Source organism: Oryzias latipes, chromosome 7 (genome assembly GCF_002234675.1).
Source record: "Oryzias latipes chromosome 7, ASM223467v1".
Classification (NCBI taxonomy): domain Eukaryota; kingdom Metazoa; phylum Chordata; class Actinopteri; order Beloniformes; family Adrianichthyidae; genus Oryzias; species Oryzias latipes.
The window spans coordinates 26,159,127-26,183,187 of NC_019865.2; the positions used below are offsets into that span (position 1 = coordinate 26,159,127).

Here is a 24,061-nt window from a genome sequence, read left to right on the forward strand (position 1 = left end):
TAGAACTTTTGCTCTACAAGAAGGCTCCCCCCAGCTGGGATCTTTCTGTGTGGGATTTCTCTGGACACTCCAGTTTCCTCCCACAGTCCAAAACACTGGCTGTTTAGGTTGATTGGTGTCTCTAAGATGTCCCCAGTTGTGTGTGGTTGTGTGGTCCTGCAATGGACCCTCAAACCATCCATGGTGCTCCCTGCATTCACCCAAAAGTAGTTGGGATAGGCTCCAGCAACCCCATGACCCTGAAAGAGATTAAGCAGGTTTGGAAAGGGGATGGATGCTGGTCACTGCCAGATTCTTGGCTCACATCAGAAAACAAAATCAGATTCAGGGTCCTACTTTGTCTTATTTGTGAACAGCTGCCTCTTTAATGCTCAATGCACCATCTATTGTTATCCTTCTGCAACACTGGATGTTTATTTTTATTTCTGATTCCACAATTTGAGGTCAAATTGTCCCCCCCCCCCCCCCCCCACAAGATATCAACATGTCACAGCTCTAGTGTGATTGGTCAAATGTTTGATGTGGGTGTGGGTAAGGAAGCAGAGGCATTACTGCTGTGAAACACAGTAATTTTCAGTGATGGGAAAGGTTACTGCTCCAGCTTCAAACTGGTTCCCTGCTGTCAGTCGACTCAACCGGTTTTGCCACTGCAACATGTTGCTGCTGATTTACTGTTTCTGTAAAAGGGGAACAGTTTTTTGACTTCCTGTTAAATTATTTTGAGACACTCTTCAAAGAAGAAAAATGTTTTCCACTTGAGAAAAGTTAAGCTGAGATTTTCAAAAAGTTAAATACAACGATGATAAATTTGGATCAGTTTGGCATCCCATAAGTGAAACGCAACATTTTTAAGTGTACTACAAGTCTATAAGTCTATACTAAAAGGGAGGCAGTATAGACATGGTTTATGGTAAACCTGCTATACCTTTGCTTAAATTTAAGTTAATTTAATAAGCTTCAGGAGCATTTGTTTGTTGAACAGTCTTTTTGCATTCGCTCTGCAGTAAACCACACAACGGTTCACTTGCAAAAACAATTAAATTCAGGAGCAAAGTAAACTTGTTTGGTTCTTTCCGGAGTTCAGATGAGCTTCCATCCCTTTTTGAATAAAGTGGCAATAAACGCAGATCACACTGTGGACTATTTTTGTTCATCTGGACTCACATCACCTGATCTCTTAAGTTCGGCACTGTGTTCTAATATTATGCTTCTTTTTTACACCATTAGGCTGGATTAATGAAAACCAGACACGTTTGTCTTTTTCTGTCAAAAGGAATTTATTCCAAGGATCCTTTTTCTTAAAAAAAATCTTCAATCTATACCAGGAGTCTGTAACCTTTAACATGAAAAGAGCCATTTGGGCCAGTTTTGTACTGACAAAAACACAGCAAGAGCTGCAAAGTCCTACCTCACTGTTTAGAGAAATACACTTTATTCATATGTTTGTGATTATTAAGCCAATTATGTATATGTAATATAAATGAATGTAGCTTTTAAATAATCACAATAATTGAATTATAATAGGGTTATATTTTTCTGAATGTGACCATTTTAAATTCTTTGACTTTTGAAAGGAAAACAATCAAGTTCCCTTCAAAATAAAATAAACTGTTTTAAATAAATTGTCATGCTGCAAAAGATTCACTTGAATAAAAACATAAAGTCAAAATGATACATTTTTCTTTAAATTCAAGTCAAGCACGACATTTTATGTTACTATGACTTTGGGGGACTGTCATCCTTTTTTCCTTTTGTTGTCAAATGTAAACATCCCAAAATTGATGCAGAATCCAATTTTTAAAAATTGTCTACATGTTGAAATTGAAAACTTTGCCTCTGAACAACAACTAGACACTGTTGAGCAGCAGAAGATATGAATGTTCTTTAAGGTCATTCTAATAACAAAAAAACACTCGGACAGTAGACTAAACCTTTTACTATCGTTTTACTTAGATGTCTGACATCATAACTAATCTCAACATAAATGGCACAACTTAATTAACTAAAACAAATGAACCAAAACTAAAAAAACATCATTTCATCATTTTTCTTTAAAGTCAAAGAATGGGGTCTCAGGTTGCAGTCCCCTGGTCTAAAAGATCCTACTAGTTCAGTCAGTCTAATTGTTGTCTCTTTAATCTAAATATTATAGATGCTCACTGAGGCCTGTCTCAAAGATCATTGCATAGTCTGACATTAGGATAAACTGGCAGAGACTAATCATCTCTGTTACTTAAATGTCCGAAATTCCTTACCTATTCAGATAACTTGGCTGATTATTTCAATGGAATTATGTTAACATAGCTGTTAGCATAGCTTGACTTCTTGAAGTGCATCTTTGTTGTGACTTTATTTCATTGGCTGAGGAACATTTGTTTGATTTAAAGTTGCTCTGTGATGACCAACAGTTTTTCTCAACAACCTTGTGTGATTTTTAGATAACAGGAATGGAGCAGAGGCAGTAATAACAGTCCCAACACAGTGGAAAACAATGACAGGATGCTGCCCCCCTCTCTACTGCCACAGGCTAAGTACAACAGGAGGTTTGCAGGCTGCAGTTCATCAACATGGCTGAGGAAGGGGGCTCTTTCACCTAGACAGGCACACATCCTCAGCATCGCATTGGATCAACAGTCCACGATGAGGCAGATTGAGAGTGAGCATGGAGGCGGAGCAGGTAATGTGCTCCTTCAGGTGAACCTGAGGGGGACCACTTGGACCTCCACTGATGCTGATGAGCAGAATGCGGAGGTTCCTGATGACAGAGCTCAGATGCGCCATGAACATGTGGGTCAGCAAAGGCAAAAACCGAGGTCAGAGCGAAGGGGAGAGATTTGTCTTGGCTGGGATTCAAACCTGAACATTAGATGGACTCCTAAAACCTGCCTGCACAGAATATCAGCCGGTTACAGATGACTGACCCTTTTCCCCACCGCTCATCCTGTCAGAGTTCGTTTGGTTTTCTGGTAAAACAGGGAGGAATCTGTCAGCAAATTCTGTTTCCGTCAATGAAACAGAAAGGAAGCAGTCAGCAGAAACGTTTCTTTCAGAAAGAGGGACTTTGGGTCCCAGACCCTGCTGTCAGTTATTGTACTTCAGGCTAATTCCTTTGACAAAATGAAATAACAAACCCAGAAAGAAGTTGTGTGATCAATTCACTTTGTAAGGAGTTTCCCCCTTTAAAATTATTACCACCATGGTTCCTTTTTTGATCTATTGTAAAGTGTCCCCAGTGGCCTTTAATTAGGATTAGATAGTTTTTAGACAAAATCAAAGAAACCGTGTCATTCTTTTAGGACGTACATAGTTTCTGCAGAGCAACAGTAGTTCCTTTTAACTTCACCTGTGACTTGTAGGAGTTGATGTGGTGTAACTCCACACCCGTCCCATTGCGGAGCACAGCAAAGAGCCATTATATTTTCTAGGTAACAAATAAAATCTTTTTTAAACGTAATTTTTTTTTCTGCTCCTGATTCACAATGATTTGAATAAAAGTTGTACTCCGAAAGGCAGTTTTAATCTTAAATTACTTTATATAAGTCCTCCATTATCAGAAAAAAGCCACAGGAACATGATAGAACACCAAAAACACAATTTTTCATGGGAGTGGGTTGTGTCACATGGTCGCTACGTCCTTTTTGCGCAAATTGTACAAATGAAATTGGTCATAGGTGAATATAAAAGTGAGAAAGTTGGGGTTGTATGAAATTTTCCCAGATGTATCACAAATGAACCACATTAAAACCACAAAAGAAATGTGAATAAACCACGCAAAGAACACGTAAATCAACGTAAAAGCCAAATCTGGCCCAAAGTTTGTGTGTCAAATACATAATTTTAACTTGATTGGGCGCCATATACATGAAATAAAAGTTATACATCGGTGGTACATGCGTGAAAAGTCAGTTATACATACATGGAACGGTCGTGGAAAGCCACCAGCTTGTGTATGCTTCTCCCAAAAGTCACCCACAAATGCTAAAGATTTACGCAATAATTGCATTGTCAAATGTATATAATTTCTTTATCATTCAAACTTCTGTTTTTATGTTGTTTTTCTTATACAATTAAAGTTGTTTGTGTGTCATTTCAGAAAAGTGATCACTTCAGGAGTAAGGAAAGAAGTGTCTGTAATGTGAGATGATTTGACCATGAAAGACAGAACTTCCTGTAATTACAGCATAAAATTATTGACAACTACCTTGTGACCTATACTGTAGATAATTCACTCACCATGTAACTAGGGAGACCTAAATAAAAGTGCGAGGTTGGAACAGATACCCTTAGGAAGAGCGGTGTGGAGCAAAAAGGTTGTGTGTTTCCAGCTCTCCTCGCAAGAAATTGTACCTGACTCTTGGCGTCTGTTTCCTTTGTTAATACTGTCTTGTGTTTTCAGGAATAACCTTTATAAACTAGTTGAAATTTGTGTAAACTGCATAATTATCAACCGAACAAATATATGAACAACTCAAAACTGAATTCATGTAAAGACCTGTCGGCCAAAACCATCTGCGCACATCGACGAATGACAAATACAAGAAACACTTATCAATTATTTTTAATCATCACACATGTATCATAAAAGACCAGAGCTTCATATGTGGACAATTCATAAACAATAAAGATAAGTGCTTTCAGAGTTACAGCTAGAAGCTGAGCTCATATGTTTTAGGGTTTATTTATGGCTGCTTTTTAACCCTTGTGCTATCTTAGATGACCCCGCCCTTGCATTGACGTGTTCTCCCTACCATGACAAAGGTGGATAAAGGTGGAAAGATTTCATGTAATCCATGGACACCAGTGAGGATCACAAATCATTGAAGAAAAAAGGTTCAGAGCACTGTCTTGTGGGGTCTAGATGACCCAATTCTCAATGTTAAAGTGCCTAGGATAGCACAAGGGTTACAAGAAAACACTGAGTCTGCAGATCTGAGGCTGAGAAGAAAGGCGTTCCAGAGTGATGGTGCAAAGACTCTGTCATCTTTAGTTTTTAACCGGGTTCTCTTAACAACCAGCAGACTCTGGTCTCATGATCTAAGGGACCTGCTGGGAGTGTACGGCTGCAAAAGGTATTTGATATAGATCGGTGCTTGGTTGTATCCTTGTGCTATCCTTGCTACATTGGGACTTGGGTCATCTAGACCCACTAGTGCTCTGAAGCTTTTTTCTTCAATGATTTGTGATCTTCACTGGTTTCCATGGATTACATGAAATCTTTCCACCTTTATCCACCTTTGTCATGGTAGGGAGAACACGTCAACGGTTATCTTGACCCCATAGGATAGCACAAGGGATAAAGAGCTGTGTATGTTAAAACCAGGATTTCAAAATGCACTCGGTAGCAGATGGGGAGCCAGTGCAGCTGGATTAACAACGGGGTGACGTGTGAAAACTTAGATGAATTAGTTAATAGCCTTGCAGTAGCATTCCGGACAACTTGGAGCCGTTCTAGAGATTTTTTCCTTAAACATGCGAAGATGGAGTTGCAGCAATCAAGACGAGATGATATAAAAGCGTGGATTAGCATCTCCATCTCAGAACGAGACTCAATTGGACTCAGATTTGCAATGTTTTTAAGATGATAACCGATGGCGAATTCATCGGATCAGGTTACCGTCTATTTCAGTCTTAGATGCAGTAGTAAGGTAAAAGAGCTGGATCAAGGCCATCTGCATTACATGGCCAGCCATCATGACGATAAACACGAACCTGTTGCAACACAGTACAGTACTGGCAGGGCTGGATCAGCTGGTCTTTGGTGACAGCAGCAAAGTCCACATTAGTCACCAGTGCTACCATGTCCTCCCCTAACTCATGTGATGGAGGAGAAGAGACAAGTAAATCAGATAAAGAGTCCGCAACAATGTTCTCACAACCTGGTTTATACTCTAATAGAATACTTCCTTTCACACTCACTAAGAGAGCGTGAAGCCAACGCAACATTACTACATGTAACTGAGTAAGAACTGCACCAATACCATAATCACATGCATCAACCACTGTCACCTGCAGAAGTTCTCAGATGACAGTGCCATTGTAGGCTGCGTGTCAGGGAGGGACGAGCAGGAGTACAGGGGGGTCATCTCTGACTTTGCTGGCTGCTGTGAAAACAACCACCTGCTGCTAAACACCAGCAAGACAAAGAAGCTGGTCCTGGACTTCAGGAGGTGCTCACCACCACACTTACCGGTAAACATCCAGGGTTCAGACATTGAGTTTGTGGACACATTTAAATGTGTCCTAATGAAGTAAGGTCCCTGCTTTCAGGATGAGGGGGTACTTGGTAGTAAGCATTCTGCAAACTTTGGTCCATGACAGAATGGGCCACTTGATGACACTCTGGATAAAGACCAAATGCAAGGTTTGGGACTCAATCCAACAAATTAAGTGGATTGATGAGAAACAAAGGAATTTTTCCAGTCTGAATACACCCTTAATTGAAAAAAAATAGCAAAACTTTAGAGTTTATCTAAACTTTTAAGATGTCCACCTTCACAGGTATGTAAACTGTAGGGATATTTCATCCACAAACTTATTGAATGAGCTCATAAAACCTCTAGACTGTTCTTCCAACACCACATTAGTGGGATCGGACACAATTTTGGACAGGAAAGCCTGGCTTGCACTTCTCACTCTGACTCATCCCAAAGGGATGTATCCAGATGAGGGAACCATCCTTTGCAGTTTGGTCTATGTTCTCATCAATCTTATTTTTGGAAGAGTCATGATGAAACAGGAAGTGAAGATCCTCATATTCATAACATGGGTCAAAAATGACCCGTATTTGTTTTCTATGTTAGTTCATGATGGCTGCGATTTTTTGTTGTTCTATCTTTTATAAACATATTTCTTATTGTTGAATATTCCAAGTATTCTTCACATATATTACTTGTATTAACACAGACAATTATTTCCATTTTTCCTTTAATACTTTATGGACAAAAATGTTTTTTATGTTGCTACAACAAAATGACATACATGGATCAAAAATGACCCAGTCATTCAAGTGTGATTTTAATAAGGTCCACCTAGTAACGGGCTGGACCCCCTTTTGTCTTCAGAACTGCCTTAATCCTTGGTGTTATAGATTCAATATGGTAAATGAAGAGTTTGGTCCATGTTGACATGATAGCATCACACAGTTGCTGCAGATTTGTCAGCTGAACATCCATGATGCCAATCTCTTGTTCCACCACATCCCAAATGTTCTCTATTGGGTTTAGATCTGGTGACTGTGGGGAACATTTGAGTCCAGTGAGCTCATTGTCATGTTAAAGAAACCAGTCTGAGATGATTCCAGCTTTATGACATGGTGTCTTATCCTGCTGGAAGTAGCCATCAGAAGATGGTACACTGTGGTCAAAAAGGGATGGACATGGACAGCAACAATCCTCAGGTGGGCTGTGGCGTTGGAACCATGCTCAATTGGTACAAAATGCACCAAGACAATATCCCCCACACCATGACACCACCACCACCAGCCTAAACTGTTGATACAAGGCAGGTTGGATCCATGCTTTTATATGGTTGACGCCAAATTCTAACCCAAGCATCCGCATGTTGCAGCAGAAATGGAGACTCATCAGACCAGAAAACATTTTTCCATCTTCTATTGTCCAGTTTTGGTGAGTCTGTGTGAATTGTAGTCTCAGTTTTCTGTTCTTAGCTGACAGCAGTGACACCCGGCGTGGTCTTCTGCTGCTGTAGGCCATCTGCCTCAAGGTTGGACATTTTCTGCGTTCAGAAATGCTCTTCTGCAGACCTCGATTGGAACCAGTGGTTCTTTGACTTGCTGTTGCCTTTCTAACAGCTGGAACCATTCTGGACCATTCATCAACATGGCATTTCCACCACCAAACTGCTGCTCACTGGATATTTTCTCTTTTTCAGACCATTCTCTCTGGTCGTGGGTGAAAATCCCAGTAGATGAGCCGTTTCTGAAATCCTCAGACCACCCTTTCTGGCACTAACAACCACGTTTAAAGTCACTTCAATCCCCTTTATCCCCGTTCTGATGCTCACCTTGAACTGCAGCAGATCACCTTAACCATGTCTACATGCTGCTGTCATGTGATTGGCTGATCAAAAATTTGCATTAACGAGCAGTGGTACAGGTGTGCCTAATAAATGGCTGGTGGGTGCATCTCTCCTTTTACTTGTATGTATTTGACTCTTTTTAGATTCTGTTTTAACTCCAGCATTTTCCTCAGGTGGACCCTGCACACAGTGACCAACGCTTCGCGTAGGATCAGGTCTTTGCAGTGGGATCTCCTCGGTCTGGCTGCTCACTTTGATCTGGGGGGAATCTCATGGTGACGTCCTTGGTGATCACAACCAGGTTGGTCAAGGGCATGGCCAGTCCCTCAAAATATAATTTCCTTACATCACTATCAACCTTGGTGGGTTTACCCTTTGCCTTCTATTTCTAATTTGAGTTTTATTCATTCATGTATCATTCCATGTCTCATGATGTTGGGTGTGTGGGGGGGTCAGGAGCATTCTGTATGTTCTAGAATTCCTTTTTTCATTGGTTTAGTTCTGTACAGAACTTTGTGCTACTGTTGAATGAAAAGAGCTTGGGAGGTAAAGTTTTATTTGATTTGATCTCCAGCCCTGCTGTAAGTACTCTCAGTCCAACTCAATCCAACCCCCATTTAGTGCCATCTAGTGGTTTACTGATAAAATAACCTTTCATTTCAGTTTCCTTAGACTATAAAGGGGAAAACAATCATGTGCTTTTTTTTTACAGGGCTGTTATGCAGCAGAGCAGGTAATATGGAGTTTAAAAATACAGTGCTTTTGCATGAACACATTTACACATTACCCATATGGCCCCAATGTTTCCCTAACTCATACGTTTAACCCTTGTGCTATCTTAGATGACTCCACCCTTACATTGACGTGTTCTCCCTACCATGACAAAGGTGGATAAAGGTGGAAAGATTTCATGTAATCCATGGACACCAGTGAAGATCACAAATCATTGAAGAAAAAAGGTTCAGAGCACTGTCTAGTGGGGTCTAGATGACCCAACTCCCAATGTTAAAGTGCCTAGGATAGCACAAGGGTTATTGCCAAACCAGCAGCTAAAAGTAAAATAAATGCTGACGCACAAAGTTGTGACTTGCTTCACGAATGATAAAGCAGGCAGAAGAGAAATTATTCAGGAAAGTTTTTATTTATATTTTTTCCACACAAGAAAAAAAAATTGTAACCCAGAAAAGATCAGGAAAAGTCACTATCCTTCAGGCAGCAGGAGGATCTGAGTGAAATGACAGTGTTCACAGGAGAGCTGAGGTATTCTTAAAGACAACAGTGTCACACTGAAAGCAGATAAATCGAGGTTTGAAAATAGGCGATTAAAAAGTTCAGAGAAGCCCCCCCCGTTGGCCGTATTTTACTCTGTGGCAGTGTCATTACCCCGTGGACTCATTTCAGCAGAAACAAGTCAAGAGTTTCCAGAGAAATCTTAATAAAATATGTTTTTGGTCCAAAAAAATAGATATTTGAAGAAAATTCTAAAAAAATAAAAAGCATGTGCCGTCACCGAGCAGATCCTACGGAGTCAAAGCCGCATCCCCCCTCATGTTATAAGGAATAATGGAGGACCTCACTGGTCAAGCTGCTCCAATGCAGTGATGCCATCAAAACGGTTTAGCATGGAAACTGTAGCTTCAAACCACATGAGGCTGAACCTGAACCCTTCATCTCACCTCATCCATAATCCTATAACAGACATTTGCCACTTTAACACTGAACCACCACACACACACCATAAAGCCTTGATAGATGGGCTCATTCTTCCCATTTTTGGGAGCCATCATGATTATCGAGAGGACAGAACTCGCCCTGTCATTTGCTTCCTTCCTTCAGTAACGCGGATGCAAATGCCCCCCCCCCCACTCGCTTGTACAGGTAGAATGATTCTGGGCTGGAAGACATGTTCAAAGGATACATGTTTCAGTTTTAAATCAGTTCAATGGTCAAGAGTGTTCTTCAAAAAAATATGCAAAGACTAGAAAACTATTTCGACCGTACAAACTGTTTTTGGAGTCACAAAGCCTAATTAACTGCATCCAAAGTGCAAATTCTGCTCTGGTAAAGCTTCCATCTTACCTGTTTGGCACTCTTACAGATGCAGATGGCCTGCCGCTACAGATAAATGTCTAGTGTACACCAAATCTAGAAAATACCTACCTATCCCTACCATCTCTAGAGGTGAGCTGTAGCTTTAAGGAAAAATGTGGTAAAGCTCTTCAGCGCTCCCTGCACCAGGTTTAGTCTAGCTCTGTCCACTTACTTCCTGAAGGTCAAAACAAAAACTCACAAAAACAAAAAAAAAGCTTGAGGGCTTTTATTCTGAAAAGACCTCCTAGTGTTTAGATGTGAAAGCTAAACCTTTTGCCCTACTTTTTTACATTTTGTTGCAGGAGTGTTTCCTCTTCGGCTACATTTGTTGGCTTCATTGTTGAAAAAAGTTACAAAAATAACCTTATTTGCCTTTATAATGACTTTACAGACGGAGACTAGAGTAAGGCAGTTTCTGGATGCAGCATATCCGGCCTAATCTTTGCGGTACAGCCAGCGTTAGGCAGATCTGTGCACACGTTTTGCCAGCTTCAGTTCAGGTTTGTCGACAGGATGGTCTGGTCTTTTGTGGACAGAGCTAAACCTCCACCATCAAACACCAGCTCTGCTAATGCGAAGCCTTTCAACACTGATCAGCAGCAGTTTGTTTCCAGTCACTCCCGAACTGCTCCTCTGAGAGTGCTCAACACCTACAAATACATCGTAATAATAAATATGCATCAGAAGTATTAAATTAGATTGCTACAGCTTGGGCTGCCTCAGACCACAGGGAGAGTCCGCGATCTCGTGTCGGCCCACAGCCTCTGCAGGATCGCGCTGGAGTGTTACGCGAAAATGTTTGAGATGAAGTCGCGAAAGCGTTTGGCGTACTGCTCCGGGTGGACCGTGGAGATCTCAGCACCGGCCTGCGGTAGACAGAAGGGACAGAGGAGGATGAGAGCAGATCCAACAGTGGGGGCTGATCCAGGCACATCTCGGGGGTCACTCACCCCGTGTTTGACAGTTTTGGCGGCGTGAGCAGCTTTCTTCTTGGTGTCGTACTGCGTGAGGACGTCTATAAGGCCCATGAAGTACACCTCCCTCTGAGGAGCGCCTGAAGTCAAAGCAGGACAACACTTCTCATCACCAAAACAGCAAGACACAAACTTTTTTTCATTTAAATACCGTTGCAGTAATTGTTTGAACCCTAACTCCTGAACTTGAGTGGACAAAAAAACAAAAACCTTACAAGATCTTTCACAAATCAAAATGTTGTTTCTGCACACTACTGGAAACGTTTGATTAGGATGAAGCCTGCTAAATCTAAGACTCACTCCGATGAAAAGGCGGTTTGGGGTGTTTTAACAGGTTCTTGTGGCATTTTTCTGATGGAGGACATTTAAAGACAATTAGGCTTAAAATTGTATTTAAGTATTTTTTTTAAATTCAAATCATTGTAAGGGGCAGACGGAAAAAAACGCTGTTTGAAGAAGGTCATATTTGTGACAGAAAAACAAACTGGGAGAGTCTTGAGCTCCCTGCTCTGCTCCATTCTGATCATCCACCTGCAGACAAATAGATCCGTGTTTGTCTTTGTTTTCCTGGTCTGAGCTGGAATCTGGATCAAAGCTGTACGGCTGGATTGCTCTGATATGAATCCTCGTTTTGTTGCAGCGCTAATGTTGGGTTGAGTGTGAGGGGCTGTAGGCTAGCTAGCAGGAGAGAGTGTACACAAAGAGCTCTTAGTTATGGATGACGGGAAGTGGGGGAGATGGTTTACTCCATGTCAAGAATTTCTAATGAACTTCTGCCGCTCTGCAGAAACTAAGTCCTAGAAAGTGGCACAGTTTTTATGATTTTGCCAAAACCTGTATAATCATCATTAAAAGACCAATAGGAATGCTTTGAAAATAGATCAAAGACGATTGGCGTGGGACTTTAAAAACTTTACACCAGACGGTTAAATATTTGTGAATCAGTTGACATCATGAGCAGAAAAAATAAGAGCAGAAGCTTGGCTTCTCTGCCGTTCCATGAAAATAGAGTTCAAGGGTCTGCAGCTTTATCTTGTCAACACAGCATGCTTGGATACAAGACGGGTGAGATGCTTCCTGTCTGCTTGATGTTGATCTGGTTTGTTTTGATCCAAAAGTTGATTTTTCTGTTGTAGAAGTTCAGGTGCTGATAGGAATCACGTGAAGTGTTTCTGCAATGACGTGTCTTCTACTTCAACACCAAAGTGGAACACCGCACTACGGGCGGCGCAGTTTGATACCCGTCTGAACCAATCTGCTCATCAGCGGACACTGGAGCCATCCTGATCACTGTGTCGGCTCCTGGGGGGTGAGCTGGCGGGTAGACAGACACCCGCTGCAGGAGCCTGATTGGCTCGCTGAACTTTCTTATATTTTTATTGTTTTCACCGAGCCAGTAATAGAAAAGGTCCCCAGATTTTATTCTTGTTTTTATTTTTACCCTCTCTGGTTAGTGTGGGACAGCTCGCCATTAAACTCAGTCAGGGAGAAAACACAAATGCAGAGAACACATTTGGGACTTTTAAGTTTCATTTTAAATATGCACAGCCAACAACAAAATCCAGCCTTGGACACACTTTAAATGTGTGCGGGGAACACATCCTCTCTTCTGCACCTTGTGCACACTGGACGGGGCAGATCAGAGAGTTTGGGCAATGCGTATGCGCTACTGGGCCGTTACTGCAAACCGAGCATCTTTGCGACAGTTTGACAGCGATTTAAAAGGAGAAATACTTAGAAATCCAAAAAAGAAATGATTTTTTATTGAATTTGAAAATTGCCACAAGCCCATGTCTAAAACTCAAGACATAATTTTCCTCAGCGGGGGACTTTAACATCAACAGCAGCACTTGGTTAATACTCCCCCTTCTCTGAGCATCCAGAAAAGCTGACCAACAATGACTTGGCTCCAAAACTGATGACTTGTTTGGTCCCAAAAAAGCAGAAAGTGAGACCAGATAACTACTGCTTCCATTTGTGTCTGAACACCTAAACACTGCTTCCTTAGTGTCTGTTATTACGTTTACCTGAACAGCTGTTCATGGCGTATACGTCCACATAGGGGTCAAACTCTCCGGCCCCCAGGGGCTTGTAGGTGGACATGTAACCGGCGATTCCTTCAGGAGACGTGCCGAAGGAGCCCACAACGGGACCGGGAGCCAGGCCGTTCTCAGCGTCAGGCTCGTCCTCCTGAGGCGTCTCCTCAACCTCCTCCTCCTGTTCGGCGCGGCCGACGTCATGGATACCAAGCAGCAAACTGTAGTCCATGATCTTCAGTTTCACCAAAAACTGAGTGGCAGATTTTAAGACAAAAAATGAATAAAACACCAGAGATTTAAACATCTTTCTGCTTCTCCATTATGCTTTCAGACAAACAAAGGAAACATGACCTATAATTAACAACGACCAACTCATTTTTAACATGCCATTTTAGAAAATGTCTACAGAGAAAATAACATTAAAAGAATCCTCTAAAAATAAAATTCCAGATTATCGCAGTTTCGTTTTCATCTCGGCCTCAGGTCTGTGAAAATTCTTCCTCCTTTGCTCTTCAGGTGCATCAACAGTGGTGGACTGATGCTGCCCCCATGTGGCTGACGTCCTTAAGACAGCCTCACCTCCACATCCCTGTTGAGCTTCTCCATGAACTTTTCTTTCTCCTCCTCGGTTACATACACCTTCTGCATGTTGTTTCTGAAGTCCTTGTCCTTAAATGTAGGGAGCTCTTTTTCCTTAAAGAGAAAAACTCTCTTAGCTCTGCTGACGGGATACAGAGGAGAGGAATCTTAACATTTGATGGTGAGCTGCTTGGTTTACCCGTTCTTTGTCACTGGCTTCACGGTCCACCAGGGAGCCCTGGAGGAAAAAATACATATTGGATTGAACTCCTCACTGTAGCCTGGAAAAGACCTGGAGGTGTGCGATTAGAGGGCTGATTCACTTCCTCACCTTCAGGTCGTACTTCCTGTGCACAACCAGTCTGTGGCTGAACATGTTCCTCATGACGATTAGGTAGGTTTCCTCGCTGTCCACGCTCACGCGGTACATGCCCAAGAACTGTGGCAGCAGGGTGTTGCCATGACACTTGACTATGTGCTGCAGACAGGAAACCACCATAAACATCAGAACAGAGTGAACGTACATAAAGCATGGCTCTGTGTGACGATGGCAGGAAGATCCCTATTAGACATGGGGGGCCAAGTCGGTGAACATCAGACTTTCATGGAAAAAAGGAAACATTTTAGATAAGAATTTAGATGAGAAAAGATTAAAATATTTTCAAAAATAACAAATATTCTGCTTTGAGGTTCTGACAAATAGAGCCAAAACACCAAACCCATTCAAATTTGACTCATGTTAACACTTCCCTTAAATAATGCTTTATGTTTTCATTAAAAACATTTTGAAAAATCACTTTCATTTATTGACAAATGCAAAACTAAACTAAGTGGAACTCATCATAAAATGGATACAATTTTACATTAAAACCCACTTAAATGCAATTTTTGTTCAAAGAGGCAAGAATCAAACCAAGGAAAACTAATTTATAAATTAGATGAATAGATATGAGCATTCTTAGTAAAGATCTACTTGAAGGCTGGGTTTGTTTAACAATACTGAGGGTTTCTGCTCCTTCACTCGTCTGGCTGTGTTGACGTTTTCATTCAGAGAAACAGACCCATTTGACACACTTTGTCAGCTTGTAAAAGTCAAATTCCATGTCTGCAAGAGTCCAAATGTGTGTTCAGTGCAGCAGCAGCAAAGAAAACAGACGTATGAGTCAGCAAAGACATGGTTCAGCGGATCACCAGAGTGAAAAAGACGAAGTCACATCATTTTCAGCAGAGGAGGGGGACAGACGACATTTAAGGGTTAAAACATTCAAACAACGCCCTCTGATGAGCAGGAACTGGGGCTGCATCACTAACCAGACCCTGGAGTTTTAGTCAAATGTATGGCCCCCTCTCAGATCTATGTCCATTCAAAGCCTGCGTGCTTCCATCAACAGTTTTATTGTTTACGCCCTTAGCAGAGACAATGGACAGCTGTTCGGCAGTCCTGGCTGGGAGAACAGGAACAAAAATATCTGTAGCAGAGCTGAGGAAACGAGGGGCAGCTGCACGCCCATCTGGAACAGCCAGACACGCACTAGCTCTGATTAACAACAGCTTCATTCAGCGCCCAATGAATTTTAAAAAGCACTAAAAATAGAGCTTAAATAATCTCACCCCCAGATTTGCATTTGCAGCACGAGCGCAGGTTCACATTCCACTGAAACCTCCCAACAGCCCAGAGTTTGCTCAGTGGCATGTTTTTGCCTACTTTCTGATGGATGACTCAGACACACAAGGCTGAAAAGAAAGTACATGTGAAAGGACAGGAACTCCTCTCTTCTGTAGAGCAAACTCTGCTGCTGACATGAACATGCAGCAACATCTGTAGCTCAGCAAAAGCTGCAGAAGAGAGCGTCTGTCTGCTCTGGCATCTCCGCTCAGACACTGGACGACAAAAAGAGCCCTGCAGGGAGCAAACTCGCTCTGAACCCAAAGAGGGATCCTGATGAGGGACGCAAAGCTGTCCTCCTTTTCACTTCATGACCATTAAAGCTGTTATTTATTTACAGAGTAAATCCCCTTTAAATGAATTAACGTTTACAGTCAGATTTGACAGAAACTAGGGATGTCCCGATCCATTTTTTTTTTGGCCCTAATCCAATTGTGAGCCTTTTGTTTTCCAGTATATACCAACACAGAATCCAGATCCGATATTTTTGTAACACATTTAAAAATGAAAGACTTTAATAAACAGATCCAAGTTGGACCCTGATTTTATTTTATTAACCTCCTTTTATCATGCAACACTTAAACAGAGCCCTTCCTGTAACTTGAACAATCAATAAGCCGTTGATTTTCTATACTTGGTCTGCAATGAGTCGCAATAATCACTGGTTTAATGTGATAATGAGTTCTAGTGATAATTAAAGGTTATTACATAACAGTGACCGTTACTGGAATCATGAATGAATGTTTTCTGAAGATAATCAATCATCACTAGGCACTGGATTTTGTTACTTAAAGAGATTCTATCGGACCAGAACCGGATTACAAAAACTATGAAATGATTGAACTTAGTAGGGGGTGGGATTATATGAACTCGCTTCTTCCTGCTCCTTTTCAAGCAATAAATCAAGCTCTACTGGTGTTTAGTTAATGATCACTAGAATTATTAAGCAAATGTGATTTAAGTGACTTTTTTGTTTGTTTTATTTTCTGTTTTTTCTCTCCAATCTATGCATTTCATCATTTCTGTAATGAGTTTAATGAATCTGTGTACATTCTTTATTGCTTTGAGTACAATGCTTGAAATCGATCAAATCAAATCAAATCATGCATAAATTGCGCAACTATTAAAAGTAGTTAAGTATTACATACTTAGTCATGTGAGAAAGTTTGGCAACTGTAGCTTTAGTATCTGCAGAACTATTAAACATTTTTGATCACATGTAATTCATATCTCCTTTAAAAAAGTCTTATAAATTACAATGACTTTCTTTTAAAATTGTTGTTCAGGATTATGGGATGATGAGTATTCATGACTAGCTTATATCAATGAAACAATTTATTCGTTTTGGTTGTTTTTGGGGCATAACTGATTTTTAAATCACTTTCATTCAAGAGCTTGCACTTTTGTAAACGCCACCTTGGCAGCCGCCTCTCTGTAGGAAGCGCAGAGGGAACCATTCTTATTAAAAACATTTATTTTCATCTGATTTTTTCCTTCTAAAATGTCTACAAAGGTTGTTGTTTGCATTAAGACAAACCAATAAAGACACCAACTGTCAGTTTAAATATTTATTAAAAGAGTTATTGAGCCCGGAAGTCCAAATCTGTGAATATCTTGCTAACTTTATTGAATTGTTTTTATGCGCCTCCTGCTCAAACTAGCGCCGTATTCTGCTGCACTTCACAGCAATGAAATGTCGGGATCCGTTCATGACATGCAGACGTCTCGTAGAGTATTTATCTGTAATATTACCCAAGAAATACACAGCACTAATCGTAATAATGAAGATGAAATTAATATCCGATCCCGGATCAGACACAACATCCGATTTTGAAAGTACGTGATCGGGAAGAAGAGGAAACCGTCTAGAATGCTTGGGTTTTTCTACTTCCTGGTGGATCAGATTTCTCGTGACAGCAACTGTCGGACGACATTTTTTCAATGGTTCCTGTTTGAACCACTTGCACAGACGTGGCCCAAAAATGGATTTGTCACTAAAGTTTGTTTTATGAATGAATCTGACTCATTAGTAAACCATTCCATGAAAAAGCTAGAGAAACCTCAACAACCAGAGGGTACAACAGCAACGTTTGCATTAGCAGGAACATAAATAAACATAAAACAACAACAAAAATGCTACAGATTAATAATTAAGCCATTCTGCTGTCCTCACATCAGACGTGACCTTTGTAGCATCACTGTTACCCATTTAGAGAAGATGTTTTAACACGTCTGCACTCTGTTGTACATTCACAGAACCACGTTCTTCTAACCGGGCAGTTCTGAGTCTTTTCATGCCACAAAGGCTAAACCCAACGTCACAGCAACAAAACACCTGATTCTCATCTGCCTGGATGGGGAAGTCATGCAGATGAGAAGCTGGGTGAATTAAACCGTGTGGCAAAAAACAAGAATAGCGGAGAAAGGCGGGCATTCTTCATTCTAAATCATGCAAATGCCGTTTACCGCACATACGTTAATTGTTACAACGTCACGTTCTGGTAGGAAAATGAAGTTTCTGAACAACACTTGGTTACTTTTCAAACAGGCTTCTACTACTTCCCTCTGGAAACTATTAGCAGAAGCGGATCCACAGACATTTTTGGTCTGTAGGCAGACAGCAGCTTTGAACGTCAATACCTGGTGATACTCGGACAGGATGTTGTGCATGTCTGCTACATCCTCACTAGAGATCTGCTTGATAACCAGCGTGCGGTCGTAGGAGTTGAGAAGCAGACCTTCTCCCTGATCATCAGAGCATCTTGTAGGTGAGCTGCGGGTCATTGACACCTGGAGACAAGAGGCACACATTCAGTTCTAAAAGAAACACAAGAGTCATAACATGATTTTTAACATGTTCTTGTGGCCTTTCTCTGAAGACGGAGGACATTTATAAAAGAAAACTAAGCTCAAAACTGCGTTTCTGATTATTTATTCAAATTGTTGTGAATTGGGAGGCAGGTTCAGACAAAAATGCTGTTTGAAAAAGAGTGCATTTCTGGAGGTAGAAAATATGCTGGGTGGGCCACAAGTTCCCTGCTCCGCTCCATTCTGATGCATCCACTTGTAGACGACTACACCTACGCCTTTGCTTTCCTCGTCTGACCTGCGTGGCATTTGGTTCAAAACCGTACGTCTGGGTAGCTCCCATTCGTGGCACCGCTAATGTCAGCTTAGGGTTGAAAGCGGCTGTAAGCCACTGGGAGAGAGTGTTAACAAAGGGATGATGGGCAGGAGCGCCCACAACTCAGAAGTGAATTTCTAATAAACGCCTGCTGCTCTGCAGAAACTATGTTCCAGAAAACGCCACCATTTTTTGTATTTTAGCTAAAAACTGCACAATGATAATGAAAGGACTGCTGGAAATGCTTTCGATATAGCTTAAAAGATGAGCAAAGAGGGTCTTCAAACCCAAAAATACACACCTGGTAATCAAGATCCTCAATGCCAAACCGTTCCCTTAAATTTCGAAAGACCTGAGGACAATATTCCTTGAACTTGAAATGTCCAGGGAGGTTTTCTCTGCCAAAGAAATGATGGAAAATGTTGTTCTATTAAAGCAAAATTTGACTTTGTGAACATTTTACACATCCAAAATGTGGTGTCTGTACTTGTTGAAAAGATGGTTGTTGACTTTGATCTTAGTGTTTGCTTTGAAGTCATCGGGCAGCAGCATGACAGGGACAGGCACCTGGCTGAGATCATTGATCTGCAATGAAAGCACACGTTCAGTAAAAGGGAACATTTCTAAGAAAACTACAGAGAGAAGCATGTCTCAAATGTCTAAACCACTCAAAGAAATCCATTTCGTGTTTGTTGGAAAATGGAGAGGTTAAAACTGAAATTTAGTGATGTTAAACCCTTTAAGATCAAAAAAAGACTGTGTCCAAATTTCCTCCATAATCCCGAACTTCTAAAGAAATATATTTTAACTAATATCCAACGCCCTGAATTTTAAAAGCATTCAGACACCATGCTCGCTAATTGGTGAGCGCTCTTGCCTCACAGCAAGGAGGCCCCCGGTTCAAGTCCCGGCTGAAACAGAACATCAATGGGGGACCTTTCTGTGTGGAGTTTGCATGTTCTCCCCGTGCATGCGTGGGTTTTCTCCACTGTCCAAAAACATGCTTCATAGGTTCACTGGTTACTCTAATTGTCCATAGGCGTGTACGTGAGTGTGCATGTGTGAGTGATTGTGCTCCTGGGACCGACTGGCGGCCTGTCCAGGGTGTCCCTGAAAACTTTAAAGGTTTATAAAAAATATATTAAAATCCTTGACTGTATAATTCACAACTGGAAAAATTGCGTGCCATGTCCCCCACAGAAAATGCCTTGCTTCCGGTTCCAACCAAGTGAAGTCAATTCACCGTCGCCATGTTGGAAACAGGCGTCCTCAGTAAGCCGTGATTGGTCAGGCTACATTTCTATGGCAACTGCTCTCTCCAACAAGGAGTGAGCATGTTAGAAGGCCACAACCCTCCCACTGAAAGCAGGCTCAGGAAAATCTGTCAAACGCTTTGAACGTTCAACGCGAGGTCACCTACTTTTATAGAGGCATCTGGTTGGTCAGTTTACAACTTGATTAACTTTCACTACAGCAAAAATATCATGAAATATAATTGGCATGAGCAAGAACTTGTTAATAAAAGCAAAAATGGTTATTCTGACAAACACAGTGACTGCCTAACAGCTGTTTATTTCTCATCAGAAGTCTACGGGGTTTAGACTGAGGCTTTTTAAGGTTTGAAGTCTATATACGCCATTCAAGTAAGCATCCATGGTTTTCCCAGAGACTTCTGGGAAATTTCTAGCAAAATCAAGCGAGATTTTGGAGTTGTGGATTCAGACAGCTCTATAAAATGGTTAACACACTATGTAGTGAACAATAGTGAAGGAATTCAGACACAACCGAAGAAAAGACAGTTGATCAACACAACTAACACTCAGATAAACACTGGATACCTCTGACAGAATGTATGCAAGAGGGAAAATTATATCGTACAATGCTGAGCGATATAATCACAATTCTGTAATGGATATGGCAGGTTTTAACAATGCAAACACTTGCGAAGAGAAACTAACAATCTAAATGTGTTTCAATATACCAAATGTCTAAAGTGGTTGGATGAGAGCCAGCAAACTGGTTCATCTACAGATGCCATTGTATTTACATAATAGGTAAAAAAAACAAAGTGTCTTAGCATGGCGTGCAATGCATCGAATGCAACCTCAAAGGGGTATGAAACTGTGCCAATGGCAGAAGGATGAACTAGCAGCAGTAGGCGCAATAATAATAATAATAATCATCATCAACATCATCATCTTTTCAGAACTATTATTTAGGCAATTTCTCTACAGCCTAGGTTGTGACCATGCATCTATGCATCTATAAACACACAATGAGCCATCTCTTTATTTGTGTTTGTGATTTAAAGTAACACAACATCTTAAGGTTTTTTTTATGTGAGGTAAAAACAAATGCCTTGAGTAAATGAAGGTGAGTAAACATCCCTGCAGATATCAGATGTCTTGTGTTGTTTTTGAAGAGCTCAGCTTAAGACAACCTTTTACTGTAGTTTGGCGTACGTGTCCAACACAAACGTGTGGATTTCTGGACTCATCTTCTAAATATGTTTGCAATTAAGAAATGTAAGCTTGACACAAAAACTGGCAGGATAAAGTCTAGTATTGAAAGAAAAAGAAAAAGAAAAAAAAAACTAGATGGTCTGTTCTGCCAAAAATGCGAAGGTTAACGATATGCAGGTTAAAATATTTACTTAGATCTAACTTAAGTACCTCTAGATCATTTTTACTGATATATTTTTTAATGTTAATAATATGCACTTTATAAATTGTGCAAATGTTAAGAAAATCAGAACAGAAAGGGTAGTATAACAAAAATCTGAGAAATGTAGAGGAGAGGAAAAACTACAATAAAACAATTTTTGTCATTTGAATTCTTCTTGTCAAAACATAAGACAGAACGAAGGATTGTTTAGCTAGCGAATTATTTTACTAATAATTTCACATTTCTTCGTTGCAGTTAGCGAAAGTTTACGGCAAGTGTTGTAGACTGTTTTAAATGTCAATTAAATATTGTTTATTGATTAAAAACGAATTAAATAGGCGAATAAATGCCCCTTTGGAGCAGACATGCTAACAGCGAGCTAAACATTAGCATACTTCAACGTTAGCTTCCGCCGACTTACCGAGTGATTGACGCCCCACATGAACACGCTCAGGACGGGGTCGCTCGCGCGAAACACCTTCACCTTCTGCTGAACAAAATGCTTCTTTTTCGTCTTGGTCTTGGGCGCCAGGTTCACGGCAGGACTGGCCGTGGCCCCCGAGTTACCAAGGGAAGCCATGACAGCAGAGCGTCTTCCTCCTGTGTGAGCTGAAGCGGGCGGTGACGCTTCTTCTTCGTCTTCTCCTGATGCTGAAACTGGTTGCTGCTCGCACGACAACCGGCAGTCACACCCACGCTGTTCTTCCGAAGCGCAAGTTAACGTTTGTGAGCCTGGCTGGACGAATTATTCTGCGTCAGTCATGCGTGACTAGGTATTTTCATATACGAGCTGCCCCTAGAGCCCACCAGTGTTATTTATTTATTTTTTGCCATGTGCTATGCGTGTGATTGACAGCTGTCAATGTCCAGACAAAATCGATCCCACGGCCTCAAGTGGGCGGGGCAAAGTAGACGGGATTCTGTTGTTGCGTTCAAGTCAAAGATAATCGTCGGAAATAGTAATTACTAGAGCCATAGCCTTTTCCCAGGAATCTAAAAAAAAAAAACTTTTTAATCAGTGTTCCCTAAAAACAGAGGAAGGCAGCTTTCTTCCTTCTGCCCCTTTTATCCACAGTGGCAATTTTTATAACATTACAGAAATAAAATTATGGCTCAGATACCATGAAAATCTTTCAAAATAAGTTAAGACGATTGAGTTTGCTGGAGAAAACTAAGTTAAAATAAGGGAAAAAATGTGCAAGAGTGCAAATAAAGCACGATTAAAAAAAGAGAAGAAAAAAAAACTATAACAAAAACAAAGTACAGATTTTTACAGTAAAGACCAGAACAAACAATCTAATCGAGGGACTTTTTAAAACTTTTTAACTGTGTTCTGTTTATAACATACATTTATGGATCTGACTGTGAGATATACAAAGTAATCTTAATCCTTAAAAAACGTGCTAAATAACAATTTCACGAGTTTAAAAAACAGGCTTTTTTATAGATATGTTTTTTAATTTGCAGTACCCCCTGAAGTACCATCAATCACTCCCAGGTACCACTATATTAGAGTCACGGTCTAGATGGATCCTTGTTTTATTTTAACTTTTCTCAAGAATTTCTGTAAAAGGAAAACCTTTGTTTCTTCAATCTTATTGAAAAGGTTTTATTGTTGAAGTTAAGGATTTCATTTTGAAAATTACATAAACAATATTTTGTTTGGCACAAAACGGTATTAAAGCCCAGCTAAAGAGAAAGAAACAGAACAAATAGAAACTTTTCTGATCTATGAACCCATTGAGAAGTTTTATGAAACATTAATAAGCAACAATACAGTTGACATGTTTAAATAATTCAGCTCTAGATGGCAGTAGGATCTCAAAATGTGAGAAACCTCAAACTGATGTTCATGCTCTACTTGACCATTAGACCATCATTAATTATCTTTACTGCAAAGTGAAGACTTAACTCCAGAAAGCAGTCTGAGAGGCAGGTTCAGAATTATACAAAAACATATTTCTTCAATTATTTCCTCAAAAAATTTAAATCAATTTTCATCCATTCTTCTTGGAACTCATTGCTGTTATTTCAGTCTCACAATTATTTTGTATGACATTGAAATATCTTCGTAGAAAGAAACGCATAATTCAAGCAACACTCAAGCAAGGAAAAAAGTTAAAAAAAAAAAAGAAAAAAGCAGTACAGCAACATAATTTTTAGAACACTAACCCTAAGCAATTAGTCAGATCCACCTATTTGCATAAACACTAATCATTTTCAGAAACACAAAAACAATTTAAGACATTTTACAGTATGCTTCTAAAAACATGATATTACCTCAAAATATTACAAATCGAGACGTTTTTCTGTTACCTTGGAAACAGACATGTGTCCTGTCCCTAAGAGGTACAGAGAAAAATGATCCTTTGTGTGCTTAATAACTAAAAAGCAGTATTTCTCTGTTGTGCGTCAATGTGTGTAATTCCTCACCGCTGGACACTGGTTAGTTTGTAATCTCTTTCTGGGAAACTATTACCGATTCTTTTCACTCTCACTTGTGCTTTTCTATCTGAGAATCAGACATTAAAACATTTCTAACTGAATAGTTTGTTCCATATATTTTTAACACCGAAGCTTTAACAATGCCTTTGTTGTGTTAGGATTTTGCACGTCCTCATCTTGCAATTACTTTTAGTATAAGTTTAAACAAGGCCTATAGCTGCCTGATTTGGGGCCAACATTTTACAACATCCTTTTGGTCAGCACGGCTTTTATTTTTAGCCAAATGATTTTATAAACTTTTGTGTAAACTCGTCTTTTTATAACTTCTTAATGAGTGACCTTTGAACTACTGATAGTTGGTTTGCTAGTTGGTTATTGCAGCGTCTTGTGAGTACTGGATAGTTCTAAGGTGTAACAGCGAGTATAGGTAGGCATTGAATTG

At 40.4% G+C, this 24,061-nt stretch overlaps 1 protein-coding gene across 1 annotated transcript; it reads right to left on the reverse strand.

Moving 5' to 3' along the window:
* Positions 1–9,159: 9,159 nt before the first annotated feature.
* On the reverse strand, positions 9,160–21,992 carry LOC101169535 (phosphatidylinositol 5-phosphate 4-kinase type-2 gamma). The gene is made up of 10 exons (XM_004071020.4): positions 21,596–21,992; positions 18,998–19,095; positions 18,812–18,908; positions 18,027–18,176; positions 14,052–14,198; positions 13,920–13,958; positions 13,721–13,834; positions 13,130–13,391; positions 11,079–11,182; positions 9,160–10,994 (listed from the first exon to the last, which is right to left on the reverse strand). The coding sequence occupies exons 1-10, from the start codon at positions 21,752–21,754 to the stop codon at positions 10,914–10,916; spliced, it is 1,251 nt and encodes a 416-aa protein (XP_004071068.1). The 5' UTR covers positions 21,755–21,992; the 3' UTR covers positions 9,160–10,913.
* Between the last annotated feature and the right edge of the window lie 2,069 nt (positions 21,993–24,061).

Coding starts and splice junctions, on each gene's coding strand:
- LOC101169535 (XM_004071020.4), bottom strand. CDS start 21,754: ATGGCTTCCCTTGGTAACTCGGGGGCCACGGCCAGTCCTGCCGTGAAC. Junction 19,096..21,595: donor TGTGGGGCGTCAATCACTCG/GTAAGTCGGCGG, acceptor CTTTCATTGCAG/ATCAATGATCTCAGCCAGGT. Junction 11,183..13,129: donor CGCCATGAACAGCTGTTCAG/GTAAACGTAATA, acceptor CTTTGACTTCAG/GCGCTCCTCAGAGGGAGGTG.